Source organism: Nipponia nippon, unplaced genomic scaffold, assembly GCF_047370975.1.
Source record: "Nipponia nippon isolate SJK-2023a ecotype South Korea unplaced genomic scaffold, ASM4737097v1 scaffold_31, whole genome shotgun sequence".
In the NCBI taxonomy this organism is placed as follows: Eukaryota; Metazoa; Chordata; class Aves; order Pelecaniformes; family Threskiornithidae; genus Nipponia; species Nipponia nippon.
The window spans coordinates 5,973,473-5,994,816 of record NW_028262349.1 but is presented as its reverse complement, the minus strand read 5'-3'; the positions used below and the strand labels follow the sequence as shown (position 1 = coordinate 5,994,816).

Here is a 21,344-nt window from a genome sequence, read left to right as displayed (position 1 = left end):
GGGACAGGGGATGTGCAGTGGCGGCTCCAGGTGATGCTTTCCCACTTCTCTCATTGCCGACGGCTGCAGGACGGAGGGGCTCCCAAAACTGTTAACTGTACATCCTCACCTGCAGACCGATGCTCCTCTGCGGTTGCGCATGGTGTGGAATGAACACTCAATCTAGCAGCAAGCTGACACAGGGAAGAGCCTGCCTGCACTTCACAGGCAGTGAATGGGATCTGAATGGGGTGCGGGCAGCAAAGGGCTGCAGGACCTTGCTTTGACCATAGAATCATTAAGGTTGGAAAAGACCTGCAAGATCATCGAGTACAACTGCTAACCCAGCACTGCCAAGGCCACCACCAAACCATGTCCCCAAGCACCACGTCTACCCAGCTTTTAAATCCCCCCAGGGATGGGGACTCAGCCCCTGCCCTGGGCAGCCTGGGCCAGGGCCTGACAGCCCTTTCGGGGAACAAGTTTTTCCCAATACCCAACCCAAAGCTGCCCTGGCGCAGCTTGAGGCCGTTCCCTCTCGTCCCATCGCTTGTTCCTGGGGAGAAGAGACCGACCCCCCCTGGCTCCAGCCTCCTTTCAGGCCGTTGCAGAGAGCGATGAGGGCTCCCCTCAGCCTCCTCTCCTCCAGACTAAACAACCCCAGGCTGATCTTCCAGGTTGGACCTCAAGTGTGCCAGCAACACCCTCCAACGTGGTCCTGCACCACCACCAGAAACAGCAGCCATACCAACATCGCCTGCTCACCTGCCAACACAACTCTCACATATTTAGACAGATTAAACTGTCTTCTAAACCAAACTGTTACAGCCTTTTGTACTGTAACTCACTGATTTACTTATTCCTCTTCGGGGATGTACACTTGAATTCTGAGGTCAGAAGACGGCCTAGCCCAAGCTGCCCTTGTTCCCCACATGTAAAGGGCTCCATTACAGGCAGCTGCTATGAACTTTGGGGGCCAAAGGAAGTCTGAAATGCGAGCGCAGCAGACCGCCTAAACAGGGGAATGAAGAGAGCCTTGGGATAAAAAAAAAACCAAACAAATCAAACCAAACCAATCCAGCAACCAGAGCCTGGATTGTACCTTCCAACTCTGGGAGGCCAATGGACCCATCAGGAACCTGGTCCCGCTACGGTCAAGGCAAACACGAACGTAAGGACCAGCTGAGCCACGTCCTGCTTCCTCCTTCGCCTGGGGGAACACAGCTCAGCAGGAAGGAGCAAGACCCAAAGGCTTTGACGCACACATCAATATTCGTCAAGGGAGGACGGGCCTTTTATGAATGGTATCAGCAATCGCCACATCTCACTTTTCAGAGCAGAACATGACAAGGAAGTCACATGCAAGAGAGCTGTACTAATGCAACACTGGGGGATAAGATTAACAGGAAAAAAGAATATTTCTGAGAGTTTCGTAATTCAGTCGGTCGTGCGGTGACCTCTGCATTTTGATGCTCAGGCATTAAAGTGTATCTACAAGTGCAATGTTTTCTGGAGTCCTACAGCCTGCCACTGGTCGGTAGCGCGTGGGGGGTTCACAGGTAAGAGTTGCCCCTAACATCGCTGCTGTGTTTTTGCAACTATGTCACTTGGTCTGATAAGAGACTTGATCTCTCTAAACAAATTGTTCTTTGTGAGCGCTAAGGTGCTGGGAGGAGGAGGAGACAGCAAGAACCACAAGGACAGCAGGGCAAATCAGTCATTTTCTCTCAAATGGTAAGGAAATAAAAGTGAAGCAGGAAGAAAGCGGTACCTCTGTCAAAGGTCTCGGTCTTCTCTCTACAACAAATTCTGTGTGGCAGAGCTCACAGTAACTTGTGTTGGAGGACGATAACCATTTTTCCAGGCAGCTCTTGTGCACGGTGCCCAGTGTTCCTGTGCAGTCACACGGGGAAAGCAGTCCCTCCCCATTTCCACCTTCATGACAGATTCGACAGATGGGACCATCACTACAGAGGCAGACAAACAGAATGAAATCACGGTCAGAGCAGGCAGAACGATACAGCCACATTGGAGAAGGGGGTCCGATCCCACCGAGCCCCAGAAGGGCGCGCACACAGCGGGCAGTGCGTGGCAGAGCATGCCCGGTGCGCTGCGTCTCTCCAAAGCAGCCTGCTGCAGCAAGAAACCAGTCTCAGGGGTGCGTGGAAGCGCCTGGGACATTTTAGGTCAGTAAAATCTGGACGCTGTGTTGACGAGCACCACAACACCCAAGAGAAGCTGGCACGGCAGGCTGGTCAGCTCAGCTGGCCACAGAAGGGACCGCAGCACACGTGTCCCACAGTCTCCAGCTCCGCTCACGGTGGGCAGAGAGGCTGACACCGGACCCGAAACCAACCCTGAAGCACGGATGCAAATCCAGAAGCCCAAAGCGAAGCTGGATGATCCACACTAGTCACAGCATGCCCCCAGCCCGGAGCCACTCAAGAGGTTTGCAATCACAGTCGCAATTATCAGATCACCCACCCACTCTCACCCCACCTCTGCTCTGCATCCTGGGTTTAGCAGCAACTGCGTAAGGAACAGCGGTATCTAAAGACACAACTGCATTGACCCTGGAAGCTCAGCTCTCCAAGGACACAACATATTTCATGGCGAGCAGTCACCCAGACTAAGTTCTCAGCATACGAACCCTCTGCCCATCACAGTGCAGTAACTCACTCAGCATCCTACCTGCACATCGCCACGCAGAGAACCGTTCTGCAGCGTTCAGGCCTTTAAGCAGCTGCAGAAATGCCTTGGTGCTTCCACAACAATCACTTCTCACCCCTTCCTTGGCTAGAAGTTTCAACTACGGAATCAAATCTCTTTGATCATGTTCAAGATGTGCTCTCTTGGGACCTCCCAGAACCAGAGATGCTTATCAAGGGAAGTATCGAAAGCTTTCGGAGACACTTGCGACCTTCCCCATGGGAGGCCCGCACTGCCCATCGCACTCGAACCACCCCTTTGTTCCCAAGCTGTTCCCTCACGCCTAACTGGCGCCACTGGCTGTGGACTATTAGTGCTACTGCTCCAACACCCAGCAACCGTTAGGTCAGGTGTATCAGATGATATTCATGCAACAAATTTCCATCACAGACTAAAGCCTTTTTTTTTTTTTTTGCACCCACGTAAAGTCAGAGCATCCAGCGTCCTCCTACAGCGAGGACTTTCTCTAGCTGCACAAAGGACTAAGTCCTTTTCACTTGAAACCTCTCATTTGCTTGTTTTGCGTACTATCCCCTAATTCTTGTCCTGTAAAAGACAATGTTTTCCACACACCCCCGATTTACAGACCTCCATCATAGCCTGCTCAGTCACCTCTCTCATGAGCAGAAGAGTCCTAGCCTATTCAGTCATGCCTTAGACAGAAACACATCCACCTTGCTGATCACCTTCACCACGCTCCCCTCTACCTCCTGCATTTCTAAAACATCCTTTTAGAGCTGCAGGGACCAGAGCTACAGTTTTCAAGATGCGGGCACTCCAAGGATATTTGCAGTGACTGTGTTCTGCTCTTCGTTGCTTTCCTAAATCTCAGCATCTTATTTGCCTTTTGGTTACTGCTGCACGTAACTGCCAGATGCCCAAGATCTCCTTCCTCCAAACCCGTGAACACGTATGAAATCCCGGGCAATTGTTCTTTACCAACTGCACACTGAACTGCAACCAGTATTTTAGCCTCCAGTCATTTCCAATAACGTTCAGCTCCCTGAACTCAGGTGTCTCGTGCCATTTGAGGTCCGAGCATCCCAGCTGGCATCCAAAGGCACGGGTTTCCTAGAGGCCCTGTGTCTCATCTGCCAGCCCCATAATGAGGATGGCTCGGGCTCCCTGGGAAACCTCAAATGTCTCTAGACACCGAAGTCTGCCATTCTCAGCAATTCAGTGCATCTCTTCAGTGTTTGCCATTCATCGAGATCAGTTTGGAATAAAATGCTGGACAGCAGAGGCCCAGGGGAGGGCTGCCCTCCCTGGACCACGAAAACGAGCCACTCGCCAGTATCTCGCTTCTTCCCCACCTTCCAACCAGCCATTTCTTTCACACGGCAACCATTCTCTTAAGTCCATAGATGCACAGATTTGGGGGTGGGAGGGAGGGTGAGAAAGGAATATCTTTATTTCAAAGATCCTGTTGCACGCCCTCTTGAGATCCAGGTGAGCTGTATCAGCTATCACCTTTTTCCACATATTGCTGACAGTACAAAAGCCGCACTGATCCCATCTCACAGTTTATACTCCACTGCTATTCTGACTTTGGAAAAAAACCCACCTGACTGCAAAAGAAGTTTGTGGGATTGCAACACAACAGTCAGAACGAGCAATTTGCAATCTTCAAAAGCAGTAGTGCTACTTCCATTAGTTTGCACAACCGGACAAAACAGAAAGCAAGAGCAAGACATGGAAACAGTGCAAGGAAAAGGAACGTACCGGGGAAAAACGTTGGTGGGACGTGGAGGGAAGAGAAGAGCCAGGAAGAAAGTGCACATCACCTCACTAAAGGAGAAGCAAGACTCCTCTCCTGGGGCACCACAGGCCATCTCTACCACTTTCAACTCAATATTTAGCAGGTTTCATCCCAACTGGACTTATTTAAGGCTGTGAAGCAACGTATACCCACTGCACCATCCCCTTCTCTCTGCTAAACATCACTGGTGAATCACCGACCCTTGTTCTCTCCTCATTTTCACGTGGCTTTTATTTAGGGGACTTTTTCAGCCAGGACAGTCCCTGCGACGGGAGTCTGGAGACATGGTGGAAACTCCACCCTCGGAGACACTGAAAACGGCATCGGACAAGGCTCTGAGCGGTCTGATCCAACTTTGAAGTTGGCCTTGCTCTGAAAGGAGGCTGGAGAAGATGACCTCCAGAATTCCCTTCCAATCTGAATTATTTGATGATTCCGTAACCTTTATTGCCACAAAGCTCAGTGCTGTACCAGAATGACAAAATTACAGTCCGCTCCCACAGCCTTAGTGCCAGGGACAGACCAAAAAAAACCCCAAGCCTCCAGTGCTCTCATGCATCTGTTATTTCCCAAGAAAAGCATCTGTAAGATATTTCATCCGTTCTCTTCCTGTTTGAGAAGTTTCATACTTCCAGCGCATTAATATAACCTCGGCTACCAATAAACAATCCAGAAGGAAAAAATTTGCTGACAGTCCGAGAAAAAAAAAAAAAAAATTTCGTATCAGACTCCATTTTCCTTCCTTCCTATCGGGAGGGGGAGGGGGCCTGCTCACACTCCCACACGATACACCCTCAAACACAGTTTTCCAGCAGGCTGTAGAGACCATATCACTAATTCAACCCTCCAGTACAGTCCCACTGCTCCTGGCTTCACTTTGCTAAGTGCTGGTGACAAGGAAGAGACTGAAACCCACCACCACCACAACGAACAAACTGGTGTCCCATGAAGACACTCACATGAGGAATCCTGTTGGGGTTTTTTAACCTGTAATCCCAGGCAGTTTCCCCACCCAATTTTTACACCTCCACAAGTTTTAAGGGGTTGCACAACTTCTCGCCCAGCCTAGCTGTTGTCAGAAAGCAAGCTCAGTTCCCCTCGCATTTTTATTGACCTGCTCCAAGTTCACTAGATACAGCAATTACGTTTGCCTCAGTTCTCATCTAGCTTTCCTGCTTTCCTCCCCCATGTTTGCAGTCACCGCTTTCACACCTCATCAATGTTTGGCCAAATTCACTGAAAAAAAAAAACCCCAAAAAACAACAGCTGTTCAGACAGGATCTGAACACAAAATGGGACTGGTCTCACTAGCTGGACTGAACAGTGCTGCCAAGTGTCCTCTGCTCTGGAAGCTGCTCAAAATACAGGATGAGAAGTCACATCAGGAAGAGCTCGAACAAGTAAAGCTGCCACCAGTTCCCCCAGCAATAGCTGCACACTGCAGCTCCCGCAACACAACCACCCTCCCCTCCCTGGGGCTGCAAATCAACACCACGCCTTCACTCTGCGACCGTCTTGGAACAGGGGCCGTGCTCCATTTTCAGCCCTTCAGTCATCTCGATGAACAGCACGCTGCCCTGGCTAGCATGGCGTCCCACCTCCGCTGCTGCTCAGCAAGGACTTGGCAAGAGGTCGCCTCGCACTGGAGCGGCCGCAGGCCTGGGGGGTTTGAGGAACACGAGTCCCAGTCCCCCAGCACATGTGACCGGCGTGAGCTCCCGCAAAGAGAGCGCAGGCCTGGGAAGCATCTGGCTAATGAGGATTCGCACTCAATGTTAGCGCCCTGGCGAACTCCTTCACAAACAAGACTTTGTTGTCTCCCTCTACCCCTAGAGCCACAAAAAAAAGGGGAAAAAAAGCCCAGATGCAGTCACCCCAAGCGCCCTCCCTGAAGCAGCCTTACCTCTGTGCGCCCAGCGCCTTGATCACCGTCGAGAGGAGCCGTCCATCCTTGGCGGTGACCTGCGTGACGTACTGCGGGCGACCGATGTCGGAGTCCTCCACCGACTTGGAGAGGGCGGCGCTTCCCGGGCAGTCGCACAGGGAGCCGGGGAGATGGCAGCAGTCGCCCGTCGTCATGGCAGCTCCGGGCCCCCAGCGGCACGGAGACCTGGGGAAACGGCAGCGCGGTGAGAGCCGGGTATCCCCAACCGCCCGGCCAGGGCGCGGGCTCCCCCTCGCCACCCTCCTCCACCCCCACGGGGGCTGGCAGCACCCCAGGGCCCCAACAACCACAGGTTTTGCTAGTCTTCTATCCCCTTTAATAGGCTTTGCGAGGCTGCCTTACCATAAAATTAAGGCTCCACGTGTCCTACTTACATAATTTAGTGTCAGAATTGCAAATTTGCCTTTCCCAGAGAGAATGCCTGGTACGCACCCTTTAACCCGATGAAGCCTTTCGAACCCGACATGCTGTGCCGATGCAGAGATGGGGAAGGCAACCAGAAGCCCCAGGGGCCGTGTTGTTCTGGCCAGAGCCGTCCTGAAAACTTACATTCATACCCTATGTAAAAGCTGCAAAGTTTCCCCTGAACACAGCACTTGAGCCACTTCGCGTGGCTCAGCTCAGGGGGGCCTTTCTCTCAGCTGCGTCCAGGTGCTTTCTGAGCTCTTTAAAGCCTGTCCACCAAACTCAAACGGCTTCCCGCCATCTCTGATTTTCCATTTTTTTATTTCTTTACACGCTTCCATTTCCACATCCCATGTGGTACGTCCAACTGCGAACGTGCGGGTATTAACCACCCAAAAAGCATTGAAAATCCTCCCAGAGCTCCACAGAAGGGGCAGCGGGCCAGTTTTCCTCCTTTCCCTTTCAACAGCTCAGACCGATCGTCATTTTTATAACAGCCATGTGCAAAGAGCAAAGCACACCATCATGTTTTCGGCACCTCTGCGATTTACCCAGCAAAGAGAGCACAAGGAACAAGCAGCAAATGCAAGAATCGGGGAGAAGATGCAGAGAAAAAGCCTAACGTGACAAACCAGGAGCCAGCTCAGATGAGCCACGTGCAGACAGGAGAGCTCTCTGCCTTTGAGGGAGGGCAGCAGCTCGGCCAAGCTGCCAGCAACAGCCGTGTTCCTCCCTGGCAGGGACTATCTCAACCCCAAAGACAGGCATGCTTTGCAGAGTCAGAAAAATCCAATTTTTCCCAGTCTCCTTTAGCCTGGTCCCTAAGAGGCTGCTGTGCAGAAATAAAGTGCTGGGGTTACAATTAGTCACAAGCTGAACACAAGCCAACAACATTGTACTGCTGGTAAAGACCAAAATCCTGGTGCCTGTAAACAGGACCGCCTTATGTAAGGCATGGACGGTAATCCCTGTGCACCAGGACTGCTGGGATCGTAGCTGGAACGGTGTCTCGTCCTGGTGGCTGGATTTCAAGAGAGGAACAAACCCATAAAAGAAGTTCAAATGAAAGCAATGAAAAGGATAAAAGGTCAAGGGGGGAACCACCACCAAAAATAACCCCAACCCCAAAACTTACCAAAGAAGAAACATGAAAATAATGAGGTTTGCTTAATTAAGGGGGTGTGGGGGGGAATCTTCAATCTCCGTCTGCTGAGGTAGAGGCAGGCAAACAAACCTTCCCATCCAAGGAAATGCTTTTTTGTTTCGAGATCTCTGTGCACAACAGGAGTCAAACATTCCCATGAAACTGCAGTTTCCTCAGGTTCAGCTAAGCCTAAATCAAACTAAAATAGCTAAAGAAAATAAGGGCTTGTTCCTGGTTGGAGGCTTGGCCAGACTACAGAGGAAGATAACAAGCCAGTATGAGAAGGCGATCATCGAAGCCCTGAAAACGCTGATTTGGGTAAGCACAAGTGTTCTTTCGTGTCTTGGAAACTAAGCAACTCTTACACAAGCAAGGGCTCCACCTGCCAGGATGGCTCCCTTGGTGGTGAACGTGTTCAAGAGGGAGAGAGCCCTTCACTGATGCCTCATTCACTCGGCGCTGGTGAGGCCGCACCTCGAGTACTGTGCTCAGCGCTGGGCCCCTCACCCCACGAAGGACACGGAGGGGCTGGAGCGTGGCCAGAGCAGGGCAGCGAGGCTGGGGCAGGGGCTGGAGCCCAAGGCTGGGGAGGAGCGGCTGGGGGAGCTGGGGGGGCTCAGTCTGGAGAAGAGGAGGCTGAGGGGAGCCCTCATCGCTCTCTGCAACGGCCTGAAAGGAGGCTGGAGCCGGGGGGGGGGTCGGTCTCTTCTCCCCAGGAACAAGCGATGGGACGAGAGGGAACGGCCTCAAGCGGCGCCAGGGCAGGTTTAGGTTGGCTATTAGGAAAAATTTCGTCACCGAAAGGGTGGTCAAGCATTGGCACAGGCTGCCCAGGGAAGTGGTTGAGTCTCCATCCCTGGAGGGATTTAAAGAATGGATAGACGTGGTGCTCGAGGACATGGTATAGTGATGGACTTGGCAGTGCTGGGTTAATGGTTGGACTTGATGATCTTAAGGGTCTTTTCCAACCTTAACGATTCTATTCTATGATTCTATGATTCACCACCAGATGCCAGCTTCGGCAGCATCCCCTCAAGTGACTGAATATTTCCTAATTTCCAGTAGAAAAGTTTCCAATCTCTTTATTAAAGCTGCTCTTGGTAACTATCTGTAATCCTTCCTCCGCATCTGAGCAGGAATAGGCTTGAGCTTGTGAGCAGGTCAATCCCCATCGAAACAAATGGGAATCTTCCCATCAACTTAAAAATGAACTTAACAGGCTCAGCCTTGCCTTGACTCAGCCGCTCTCTCCACCTGTGCAAAGAGCACACAAGGTTGGAGCCACTTTTCTTATTGCTCTCCTTTTTTTTTAAAAAAAAAAAAAAAAGGTTACAAGCTCTCCAACTTTAAGGAGCAAAAAGTAAGATGATAAATGTGATAGGAATGACTTAAGTCAGCTGTTTTGCAAGTTAAAGAGTTCTTTCAATTTTAAAAGCCTCTTACTGAACCAGGCATGAGAAGATATATGCTTTTAATAAAAAGGTCGGTTCCATTTGTTCAGCCAAAATGTTGTTTATTTTTAAGTCCAGAGGAAAAAGGTCCATTTTGCGTATTGGAATAAAACTGCCCTCACTCCCTGTGTCCTGGGAGTATTTATACTGAGGCTCTTTGTGCTCCACATCTGACAGATACAGGCAGCACCGTGTCCCTGCCCTGGCAGCCCGACTCAGGGCTGAAAGGGAATCGCCACCCTGCCGTCCATCAGGAGACGCGCGGGTTTCTGTTACAAGTCATTTGGCGTTTCCTTGTCGGGGTCCATCCCAGGGTGGAACCTGAAGTCACTGCTTTAATATCTGACTCATGCCATTCAGCCAACACAAAGGAAAAGCAGCAAGATTTTCATGGATACAGTTAGTGAGGAAGTAACTGAAATCCAAAGATAACATCTGCAGCGCACTCCCGTTCCAATTTCATACCTAGCTGAACATGAACCGCAGCGCACAGCCAAGCCAGCCCCTTTCCTGGCTCCCTAAAGGCTCAGCTCCTCAACACGCAGCCTTCTCTCACAACTGTCAGCAGCTCCTCGAACCCACACCCCATGTTACAGCAGAAACACCAACATCTCAGAGTCGGAATCAAGACCCAAAGAGCTGGTTTGAACCACACACTGGTTTTTTTTCCTGGGCAGCTGTGATTTCTGAGCCCATTCCTTGGGGATACATTCCCCATTTAAAAATAAAAAGGGTCTCTGAGACATTAGGTTTATTACAATATCCCCTCTGCTGCTGCAGTTAGACATGAGCAAATAAATCAGAAGTCTCTTCTCAGCAACATTTTGTATCCTCAGCTTCTGAGCAGACCCAGGATATACAGGGCTGAGTTTGTAGAGATTACTCAAATTGAAGAAAAACAAATCCTGTTTGTGGAAAGTTGGCTCAGAAGAGCGAGTTATGCACTAGGACTCCAAAACTCAAACAGATGCAGCGAGTCGAGCCGGTTCCTCGAGCAGCAGCTAGTGCTTCTTTGCTGCACCAAGGCAGAGACCACGGTGCTGGTGCGGGATCCTGCCTGCTACGCGGCTTATGGAAAACACACCAGCAAAATATCCCCCTCGTCAGTCTTCAGGCATTGCAACGAGGTGTGTGATCCAGTTTCTATCATCCAAAGGGCAACAGGGGTTTCAAAACTCCCTCAAATGACTGAACAGATCAGGCTGGACCACTGCTCTCCATCCAGAAGACATGCCCAGCAGGAACAAGCAGACGACAAGGAGCTAAAGGGTTCCCCAGCTCAGTTCTGCATATTTAGACTTTGCAGCCCGATAAGACAGTTATTTCTCCCAGACAGAGAAACCACAGCAGGCCAGATGAATACCTTGATCAAAGCCACAAATGAAAAGCCACAGTCGAGATGAGAAAGACAACAAGAGGAAAGGCTCAGGCCAAATAACCACAGTAAAGGGGAATTGTCAGGTGCAGGTCATGGCTCCTCTGGGCTGCCCGTGGCCTGTTGACATGATGAATATCTCAACTGGCGTAAACCCCTGAAGCAATTCTGAGGCTTTGATAGGATCCAGAGCAAACTGGAACTAGAACCAGCTCCACCTTCTTTGGGTGCAGTTCATATGCACCAGCTTCTGTACAGATTAGCTTCCCTGGAACATCTCCACCAAGAAAAAAACCCCACCTCCTGGCAAGGCTGCCAGCAGCTAAGTCTGTTCCTCTCACTGAGCAACCCATTTCCCTGATTACCATAACCAAGACCTGGCACCTCACTACAGTGCTGCCAGGAGATAACCAAGCTGTGTAGCCAACATAACCCATCCATCTGCACGTAAGCACCTTTTTTTTTTTCCTAAATTTAGCTAGTAACCCACTCCCTGTGTGCAAATCACCAAAGCTCCAGCTGCTGCTCACGCACGCTGACGTTTAACACCCAGGAGCAAGGCCACCCAGCCTGCTTTCCAAATCCATTTTAGCTAACTTGGATATGCAGACACTGCGTTTTCTAATCATAGGATCCTGCAAACGTCATCAGTGAACTGAAGGTTTTCAGTTGCTAAAGGGCATTTCCAAACATCAGTGCTTTCCTTTTCACCATGAGAACTGGACTGCCCAAATCCTGGGGCCCTAAGATCATCTGAACACAAACTTCTTGAGGGAGACAAGTAAAAGAATTGCTTCTTCCACCACATCCAAGCGCCTGCTCTCACACACCCTGTCTCACCCAGCTAATGCACGTCTTTCCACGGCCCAAGTCCAATCCCAGGCCTGCAACGTGTCTTTCAGCACGCAGCTCTGCCTACTGCAGGTGGCTGCAGTGCCTAACTGGTGTACCTGTGCTCGGGGCGACTGGCAGGGTACCCCACCTCCCGTACATCACGGAGGGCAAGCTCTGGCCTCCAGACCCTCGCACCCACAGTGATTCCGCACCCTGAGATACCGCCACCAAAGATATGCACGGGCAGGATACGATGAGTGGCCTGAAGTGCTCCCTGCTACTGGTAAAAGGTTTCATAAGTAGTTTAATCTAAAGAAAAAAACCAAAAAACAACAAAAAAAAAACACCGAGAACTGGTCCCAAACTGCTGCAGGGCTTCGTTTTTCAGTTTTGTTTGTTTAAACATACTCTCTCCTGAGGCTTGAAGACCGCAGCATTATTTTGTTGTTTAAAAAAAGTACATGATTTTGTACGTCAGCTATCCGACTCCCAAAAGTTACCCTGCAGGTCTGCTGCGTAACACCCTAAAAGCACCCGAAAAGCCAGCAACAGGCCTGCCCACACTCGATCCATCAGCTGAAGACAGCTCTAAGGCTTCACAAGACGTGCCCTCAGGCACAGGGGAGGGAGCTCTGCCGAGACCTCACCGCAACTCTCGCATCGCCCAGGACTTGGGAAGAAACCTTGAGTCGCATGCTCAGAAGTCCTCTGAATGCAACGGTCCTGCAAGTCAGGCTGCAACGAGCCCTGTCTAGTGAGAAAAGGGACACAGCATTTTATGACATACACCCCAACACTCGAAGTAAGATCTGATGCCACACAACAGCTTTTAAAGCATTTTAAAATTTGGTAGACAACACACAGGAAAGCATTTTGCTCCCCAGGCAGCTTCTCAATTTCCTGCCTTGCTTGCAACATTTGGTTGACAGTCGCAGCTAAAGGAGGTGCTGTAAAAACTTCAGCGTTAACTTGCTCTTCAGACAGTGCCCGTGGAGCAATGCTGTGAGCATGGGACAGACCTGACCCTAGGCTCAAAACAAATCCCAAAAAGCAAGGGGGAAAACAGAAAAAAAAAAAAAAAAATCAAGGGACAACGTCCTGGGAGCTCATGAACCTTCTAATAAAGCTTCACACCAGGAACCTCCTCCTCCTCCACCTTTAACAGCAAAACATACAGGCTGAGATACCATGAAGCACCACTGCTGCCCACAGAGGCGTACCTGCCTCATCCCTAGGGCTGAATTTCAAACCTGTATAAGATGCTCCAAGTTTAACCACATAACACCCAGGAGGAGGTCAGACGCTTCCAGGAAGCAGCCTTTTTGGCCTCCTGTTTTTGTCCTGTTTGTACATTATCTACCACTGCCAGGCACTCCGCTCCGCTGCCTTTCGGCTATTCCAGTAACACAACTCAGCAGCAGTGAGACAGTAACGCAAGCCTTCACTTACCAGGCTCCTGCGGGGGGCAAATGATCAAAACTTCTCTATACCAAGCCACTGTTTAGGCATATTTTAGAAGCTCTCTGAAGTCTTGGTTATTTAGACTATGGTTTGATGGCACATGAGTTTGTTTTCCAGACACAGATGAAGAGAGAGTCTTCCACAGAATGTGATTTATTCATTTTTTTCCAAGCAGACACATTGCCAGGATCTGACTTCTATTCCCTGTTGGTAAAAAAACACCGCAGTGAGCCTTCGTGATCAATATACTGTTGTTTTCCAAAGCCTGCATCCACACGCATCCCTCCTCTCCAGAACTTTCAGCATATTTGATCAACCTCTGCAGTAGCTGCACTTCATCGCCGTGTCTTGCGGCACCGGCAAGGATGAAACCCACGGGGCAGGCGCCCTGCGGCCCTCGGTGGGCTCCCCCCGGCAGCGACCCCTCAGTTTCCAACAAGGCCATGGGGATGGGCCTCGTGCGAACACGGCAGAGCTGCGACACGGCAGGGCTCCCGTTCCCCCAGATTTCGGGGTATATCATGTCGTTCACCCCGTTTTTCAATCAAACTTTCTAAGAGCATTGCCTAATATATAACAATATATTACTCAATATTCAAAAAGGAGCAAAAGGCTCAAGTTTACATGTTGAGAAGAAGATCAGTATAAAACCGAGAAGCCTAAAGGATGATTTTTCTCTTGCTGCAAGCTGTACTTGGGAAAGATCAGGCCCTGCGTTACAGCTGGAGTGCCAAAATGAACAAAGTTATCTCAGATCTTCTGAGACTTGTTATCTGCCCCAAGATCATATGAAAGGAAAGTTCACTGCACTTTAATTACCAACATCTGGAAAAACGAATTGCAACATCAGGAGAAAATTCTTTGCAGAGAGTATCTCCAACCAAAAATCAGCCATTTTAATAACAAGTTTCATAAGGAGACAACTGAAAACCAGCTGGGACATGAGAAACACCTGCTGCTCCTCCGCGTATTCAAAAGACATCAGGTTTTAGAGGTGAGCAGCGACACAATTCACTACATAACGCAACTGTACAGACCCTCTGCCCACCTCCCTCTGCCTCTCAGCACTCTCCTTCTGCAGGGAAAGAGAAATGCGTTAGTAAGACTTGAAAGTGTTATTGAAATCATGTACCAGGGTGAAAACTATGGGTTATCATGCCCACAAAGCAAGGCTTGCAGGAGCGCTACCTACCCATCAGCAGGGAAACCAACCATCCCACCGCCCGCAAGCACATCCCTGCAGCGCTGCCTCCTGAAGCCACCAGAGCCACGTGGCCTCTCGCTTCTCTTTGCACCCGCGTCCTCTACCAAAATAACAGCAGCAACAACGCAAGAATTCTTCTGCTTCCCAGCCCTCTCGCTTCAGGAGCTCCCCTTTAAAGAGAGGCAGCGATGCCAGAGCTCAGGGGCTCCCCAGTCCTATGCAGTCGCTTGCCAGGCAGTTTCAGTTTATTCAGAACAAATGGATTTTTCAGCTCTGGGTAATATATCAGAAAAAAACCAAAACAATTTTAGCGTAGCGGTAATGCACGCACCAGATCAACACAGAAGCGCCCGCACAATGTTGGACCAGTCAGTCCCTCAAAGGGCATTACTCAGAAGGATGCAAAACATGATTTCAGGATCAGGAATCCCATGCCAGGAAGAACTTGCATTCTCCTCAGCATTCTCCTCCTTGGTTTATAAAGCACCATTTACACTGTTATACAAATAATAACGCTTTGCTGGGAGACAAACCGGAGCTGGAACAAACCTTCTGCCAGCACGCAGCATCCCTGCTCGCTCCAACTGCTCCGAGCAGCGCACGGCCTGCATGCAACCACTGCTCAAAACCAGGCAGCCTGCTGATCTTCGAACAGGTATTTGATCTGGACTTTAACTTGCCGATTTATATTTTTCAACCTAGCTATTTCACCGTACAAATCTCCTTAGCACACTCAGTTTTCAAAGAGCTTTCCAGCAAAGCACCACCACCGCCTTCGACCCCACCACCCATCTGCATCTGAAGAGCTCCAAAGCGGGCACCAGCTGAGCGCATCCTCCTTCTCCATGGTCAGCCAAAGCGGAGGCTTAGCTGATCCTACCCAATGTCACCGCTGTCTCCCTTCTGCCCACTCCTTACCACCACAAATACCCTCTTCAATCCTGAAGGGAAACTTCGCAATTGATACCAGTGCTGCAAAATCCCAGTCTCTCTCTCCCAATTAAGTTTGCCATGTTTTGCTCAGGCTGCATTTCTAGTTCTTCTGGAGACACAGGCCTCGACTGATTTGTCTACAGGGAAGTACAATAAAACAGGGAGGAAAAAGAAGTTGAGAACAGTCCAGAATTGTAGTTTGCCTTTTCCCTCCCACCACTCTCAAATCTAAAACCAGCTTTCAGCTGAAACAGGACTAAAGCTCTCAAAGCTTCAAACAAAGAAATAGGCGTTAAAGGCAAGACTTCAAGAGCTTGGTGCATTCCCCTGCTTGCAGAGGAGTGCTTTGGAAACTAGGTTTGATTTGTTTGTCCTCATATTTGCCAAGCCAGTACTGCTCCCTGCCCCTTGTTCCCTCTTTTTGGGAACAGCAGGAGAATGTTTCCTTCAGTCTATCACTGACTTCATCACAACTGATTAAAATTGCAAGAGCAGCTCCAGCGTGCCTGCCCTTGAGGTTAGCCACACATAATCATCTGGTGTTATATCAGGAACTGAAAAGTTTAGTTAGAATTGCTACATAAAATCTGGAAGAAAACTTACAGATGCCTATTTTGATTGAAAAAGGGGACAAATTACAGATTCCAAACTGTAACACTGCTTGTCCTAGAGAGGTCTGGGGCAGGGAATGCATTTGCACGGCCGACGGGTAGGAAGAGCTGCAGGTCCGTACGGCTCCCGTCGGGCTGTTCGCTTCCCGAGGGGATACAAAGGGTTCGGTCCCTCCCCCGAGACACTTTGTCCGTCCATGCCTGCAGGATTTTGCTATTCTGCATTCTACCATCGGCGCTTAGAGCTCTCACAACCTGTAACCGTCACAGCTATAGAGACATATTCCACCCCCAGGAAAGGTGGCCAAAACCGTAAGAAGCCCGGTAGCGCCTTCCTCGCTTTTAAACAGCGGGATAAACAGCCGAGCGCTCTCCCAGACGCTCAACAAGTGGGTAACCACCTCTCCCAGCAGAGCTGCGTTTGGTGCTGCGATGCTGATGAGCTAGAGCCGACCTGGTCTAACGACGGCAAGCACGGTGTAAAGACGACGGAGCGAGCGTGACTGCGTCCTCCCCGGGGAACAGCACGGCTGCAGGCGGAGCTGGGGAGACAACGAAACCAGACGCGGAGGGGTGGAGAACCTGCTGTTCACGTGCATGACATTAGCTGTCTCAGTGAGCCACAAACTCTGCCTCAGCACAGATTAATCTGGTTTAGCACCAGAAAAAGCTATTTTACGCAAACTTCATGGAAACTGCTTGCCTACCCTTCTCGTTGATTTGGTGCTGTCCTCATTTCCTTCACATAAATGTGACCCACGGCTTTATTTTTCATATGGCTTGTCTTTCACATCACAGAGACTGTGTGCCCGTTTCTTACTAACTTACAAGTGGCTAGCGTGCTTTCAAAGGGACCAACAGAGATCACTCCTCTTTCATGGGAAGGGGTAGAGCTAAGAGCATGCAGAAGCATAAGTTAACCAGAGTAAATAAGACTGGGGGACAGAAAAGATGCACGAGTTATGAACTTTAATCTGGAGGGGAAAAAAAAACAGTTTAGAAAACGGAAACTCTGAAATCTTCAAATATCCAAAGCTGAGTCAAAGTCAAGTGGGGGAAAAATAAACTCATCCTGTAGTTTATAGTTCAGGATCCCTGATTCCTCTCTTCCTCTTCTAAGAAAAGGTTCTGTGCTTTTTAGTGTAAAAAGCCAAGATACTTTAAACAATAGCGAAAAAAGATCCTAAATGCACATTTTACTTTGTATCTCTGCCTGCAGAACTACTACGAAATCCCATCCTGAGGACCTGCAGCAGTCCCTCAGGGCTAACAAGAGTCTCAGAGCCCACATCCAGCCTCAACTTGCCCAGCTGGTGCTGGATGCGTTTTGGGTTGATTTTGGTCATGCTGTTTCAAGGAATCTATGCTAACTTCCTCCCGGGGAAACATCACGTCCTGCACTTGCTTGATCCAGGCCAGCATCAATAACCGAGAATGGGAAAGCCCCTCTTCCAGCATCTATGAAGGCAGGAACTCTGTCCGAAGCTGTTTACAATTAGTACATTTGTAATACTGCTCATCTGCATGGTCTCCTTGGCGTCCAGCGTGGGGTGACCTCACTCTGCAGCTCCAGTGCAATTCCACAGCAAAAAAAGGGCAAACACACCAGAAACAAGAAACCATTAATTCCAGTGCTTTTTTTCCTGTTTCCACTTAAGACTGCCAGCGGTGTTAATTAGCTAACCACACACAGGCAGTCCAGGCTTTACAGCCGGTATTTAATGTCCATGGCATACACACTGCACTCACACTTGGCTCTTTCCTGTGCCACCTGGTCCCCGCCTGGCCGAGTTAAGACTTCCTTACTGATGGAGGCTGCCTGTAATCACAGAATCACAGAACGCTTTGGGATGGAAGGGACCTTTAAAGCCCATCCAGTCCATCCCCCTGCCATGGGCAGGGACATCTACAACCAGATCAGCTTCCTCAGAGCCCCATCCAGCCTGGCCTTGAGTGTTTCCAGGGATGGGGCATCTCCCACCTCTCCGGGCAACCCCTTCCAGTGTTTCACCACCCTCATCGTGAAAAATTTCTTCCTTGTGTTCAGTCTAAAAATACCCTCCTTTAGTTTAAAACCATCACCCCTTGTCCTGTCACTACTGGCCCTGCTAAAAAGTCTGTCCCCATCTTTCCTGTAGGCCCCCTTTAAGTACTGAAAGGCCGCAATCAGGTCTCCCCGCAGCCTCCTCCTCTCCAGGCTGAGCACCCCCAGCTCTCAGCCTGTCCCCACAGCAGAGCTGTTCCAGCCTCTGACCATTTTGGTGGCCTCCCCTGGCCCCGCTCCAACAGCTCCATGTCCTTCCCGTGCTGAGGACCCCCGAGCTGGACGCAGGGCTCCAGGGGGTCTCCCCAGAGCGGGGCAGAGGGGCAGAATCCCCTCCCTCACCCTGCTGCCCACGCTGCGGGGGATGCGGCCCAGGAGACGCTTGGCTTTCTGGGCTGTGAGCGCACGTTGCCGGCTCATGGCCGGCTTTTCATCCCCCAGCACCCCCAAGTCCCTCTCCTCAGGGCTGCTCTCCACCCCTCCATCCCCCAGCCTGTGCTGACACCGGGGATCGCCCCCACCCAGGTGCAGGACCCTGCCCTTGGCCTTGTTGAACCCCCTGAGGTTCACACGGGCCCCCCTCTCCAGCCTGCCCAGGTCCCTCTGGATGCCATCCCGTCCCTCGGGCGTGTCTGCTGCACCCCTCAGCCTGGTGTCATCTGCAAACTTGCTGAGGGTGCACTCGATCCCGCTGGCTGTGTCGCTGATGAAGATATTGAACAGCACTGGCCCCAGTACGGACCCCTGAGGGACACCGCTCGTCACTGGTCTCCATCGGGACACCAAGCCATTGACCGTTACCCTCTGGATGCGACCATCCAGCCAATTCCTTATCCACCAAACAGTCCGCCCATCAAATCCATATCCTTCCAAATGCTCCACTGCGCATGCTTGGGCGGGAGTTAGACCTCGCATCCTTAACTGGAGTTATTAAATTCACTGTTACAGTGCACGTGACAAAGGGATTTTCCAGTCCCAGCTCCTTTCCCTTCAAGCCTCCGTTTCCGACGGGTGACATACCATCACAGTTTCAAATGCACCTGGAAAACCAGGGCTCTTCCAGCCCTCCAGACACTCTCCCCTGCAGCTGCCTCCATAATCCTTTGGAGATGCAAAGAAGTATTCAAACACTTAAGCCTTGGAAAGACAAGGCTAACATCCAGCTGTTAAAAGGATTATTCTGTGCATGTGCAAGCTTGGCAGCTGTGCAGGGCTGTCGGTCCCCATGAGCATGACTGGCCATGGCCATCGGAGCTGACCTACCGCAGCGGCATCACAGGCGTTCTTGACAAGAAACTGGAAAAAGGTCGAGAAAGCACTAGAAACTGTATCAGAAGGGAAAGACACAGAGATAAATGCTTGCTGGAAGGAGAGTGGAGCAAGAGAATTGAGAGTCCCAAGGAAAATGAGGGCTGGTAAGAGGGAGGGTTGAGAGGGGGAGACGAACAGTCCCTTTTGCATGAGCAAATAAAGAGCACGGGGTGGGATGAGAAGCACATCCCCACCGACAGATCTTCATCACACACACATCAGGGCAGGACGGCCTCATCTCCGGACACCGCGGGGACGGCGCGCTGAATACAAACAAGCCTGATGAAAAGGCAGAGCTGCTCTGGCTAACCCTGGCATTCCCAGTCAGTCGTCATCAACACTGACTGGAGAGACACCCCGCCTGCCTGCTTGTAAAATCCGAGCTGTGCACAGCTTCCTCCGAGAGGCCAAGTCACGCAACAGCCCGAGCTCTCATCGGGGCAGTAGCATCGTACGGCGCAGCCGCGTCACCCCACGTTTAGGTGAGCACCATTTCTGCGGGTACTAACAGCGCAGGCAATCGCACAGATAAGCAAGAAGTCTCGGTCCAAGGCCATCGCACGGCTTTTCGGGTTTTAATCTTGGTCTCCCCATCAGAGAGAGAACACGCTCATATGACAAGGGCAAACGTTTGAGACTGTGAGAAAAGTACCTCCAATGTCACAATCACCTTCCTGTAGGCGAGCCACAGGCTCGCCCCTCGGATGAATCCCACAAACGAGCAGTTTGGGTCTCTGTCGCTAGCAGTTAAGTTGTCTCAAGAAAACTGGCATAAATGAGATAAGAGAGATCTATAGGTCCTAGTTTAAGAAAAGTCAATCACAAACTCGAAGCTTACGCCACAGAGGAAGGCAGCCGGTGCTCCAGCGCACAACTCTAGCAAGTTCTTCAGCTTTGCTGTGACACTGAACTCGGCCTCTTGGGAAACCTCTGTAACGAGCTCTGCAAGCCGGTGCCTTCCCTGCCACGCCACACAGCGCTCAGCAGGTCACAAATATGCATGAGAACCGGAGCCAGCAGCACTCCAAAAGAGGAGAAAAAGCAGGCATAGGAGTCCACTCGCAAAGAAATCCTTTCCTAGTAACCACTTATACCCCTGGAAATAAAGTCTGATGAGCAGGTAAGAAAAGCTGCTGCTCCAGACCTCCGGGCCTCCGACATTCTCCTCCCAGGCCGAGTGTCTAGGCAAACCCCCCGCTCTTCCCGCAGGGGACGGGTGCCAGCCCGCTCCGTCCGCCGGCAAGGGCCGCAGGCCCGCAGCTCTGCCTGCAGCCGGCGGCGGGGCCCCGCCAGGCCCCGCTCCCAGCCTCGCCCGGGACCCCGCGCTCCACACGGCCGCCCGGCAGCGGCCCGGGGCCGGCAGGAGCGGGCAGCGGGGCCGGCGCCAGCTGCTCCTGCGGGAGAGGCCCCGCTGCTCCAGGGAGGGCGGCTGCGGAGAGCGCGGCGGGCGCGGCCGTGTCCCCCCGGGACCCCGCGGCTCCGGCAGCCCAGCAGGGGCGGCGGGAGGCTGCCAGGCACCGGGGCGCTGAGGACACCCCCGCGGCGGGGACCGCCGCCCCGAAGCGGGCTGGGGGACCGGGAGGGCTGTCAGGGCTCTCGGGTCCCCACCCCCGGGGCGGCCTCAACCGCGGCCCGGCCGCCTCGGCCCGCCCGGGACGCCGCTCCCGCCGCCGCAGCCCCGCACCGGAGGGCGGCCCGACCCGGCCGGGAGCGGGGCGCTGGGTCGAGCCCGGTCGGCGGCGGCGGCCGCTGTCCCCGGCGCCCGCAGGCGTCGCCCCGCCCCGCCCGGTACCGGTACCTGCGGTCCCGGCGCCCGCGGCCCCTCAGCGCGGCGCGCGCCGCCCCATCGCCGGCTCCTGCGGCCGCCGGGCACCGCCCACCCACAGCCGCCCGCCCTCACGGCGGCGCCGCCGCCCGCCAATCCCCGCGCCGCACCGCGCTGACGCCGGTGCCGGCCCACCCAATGAGCTGCGCGGAACCCGGCCGGCGTCGCAACGCGACCCCGCTGGCAACAGCCGCCGGCCAATGGTGCCGCGGCAGGGCGGCCGCGCCCCGCCCCACGCCGGCCCGGCCCCGCCCCGCCCCCGCCGCCTCAGGGCCTCCCCTCCTCAGGGGCGGCTGCGCCCCCTCGCCCCCACCCGGGGCTGCGGGAGCCGGCGGGGAGCGGGCGGGGAGCGCG

The 21,344-nt window shown here is 52.2% G+C and overlaps 1 protein-coding gene across 8 annotated transcripts in view; it reads right to left on the bottom strand.

The window, feature by feature from the left end:
* Window positions 1–21,051, bottom strand: part of MARCHF2 (membrane associated ring-CH-type finger 2) — a 38,809-nt gene extending 17,758 nt beyond the window's left edge. For 4 of the 8 annotated variants that reach the window (XR_015707379.1, XR_015707380.1, XR_015707381.1 and 1 more), the window contains exons 1-3: window positions 12,249–12,271; window positions 6,351–6,557; window positions 1,751–1,946 (exon numbers count right to left, since the gene is read on the bottom strand). Coding sequence is in view for 5 of the 8 variants with exons in the window: in XM_087769714.1 (XP_087625840.1) it covers window positions 1,751–1,946; window positions 6,351–6,557; window positions 12,249–12,262 (417 nt within the window). In the remaining 3 variants the exon portion in view is untranslated. Of the gene's footprint in view, window positions 1–1,750; window positions 1,947–6,350; window positions 6,558–6,824; window positions 6,920–12,248; window positions 12,272–13,050; window positions 13,267–20,003; window positions 20,459–20,963 lie in introns of those variants that run through there. The other 4 variants (XM_087769715.1, XM_087769716.1, XM_087769717.1 and 1 more) reach the window with 4 other exon arrangements.
* Between the last annotated feature and the right edge of the window lie 293 nt (window positions 21,052–21,344).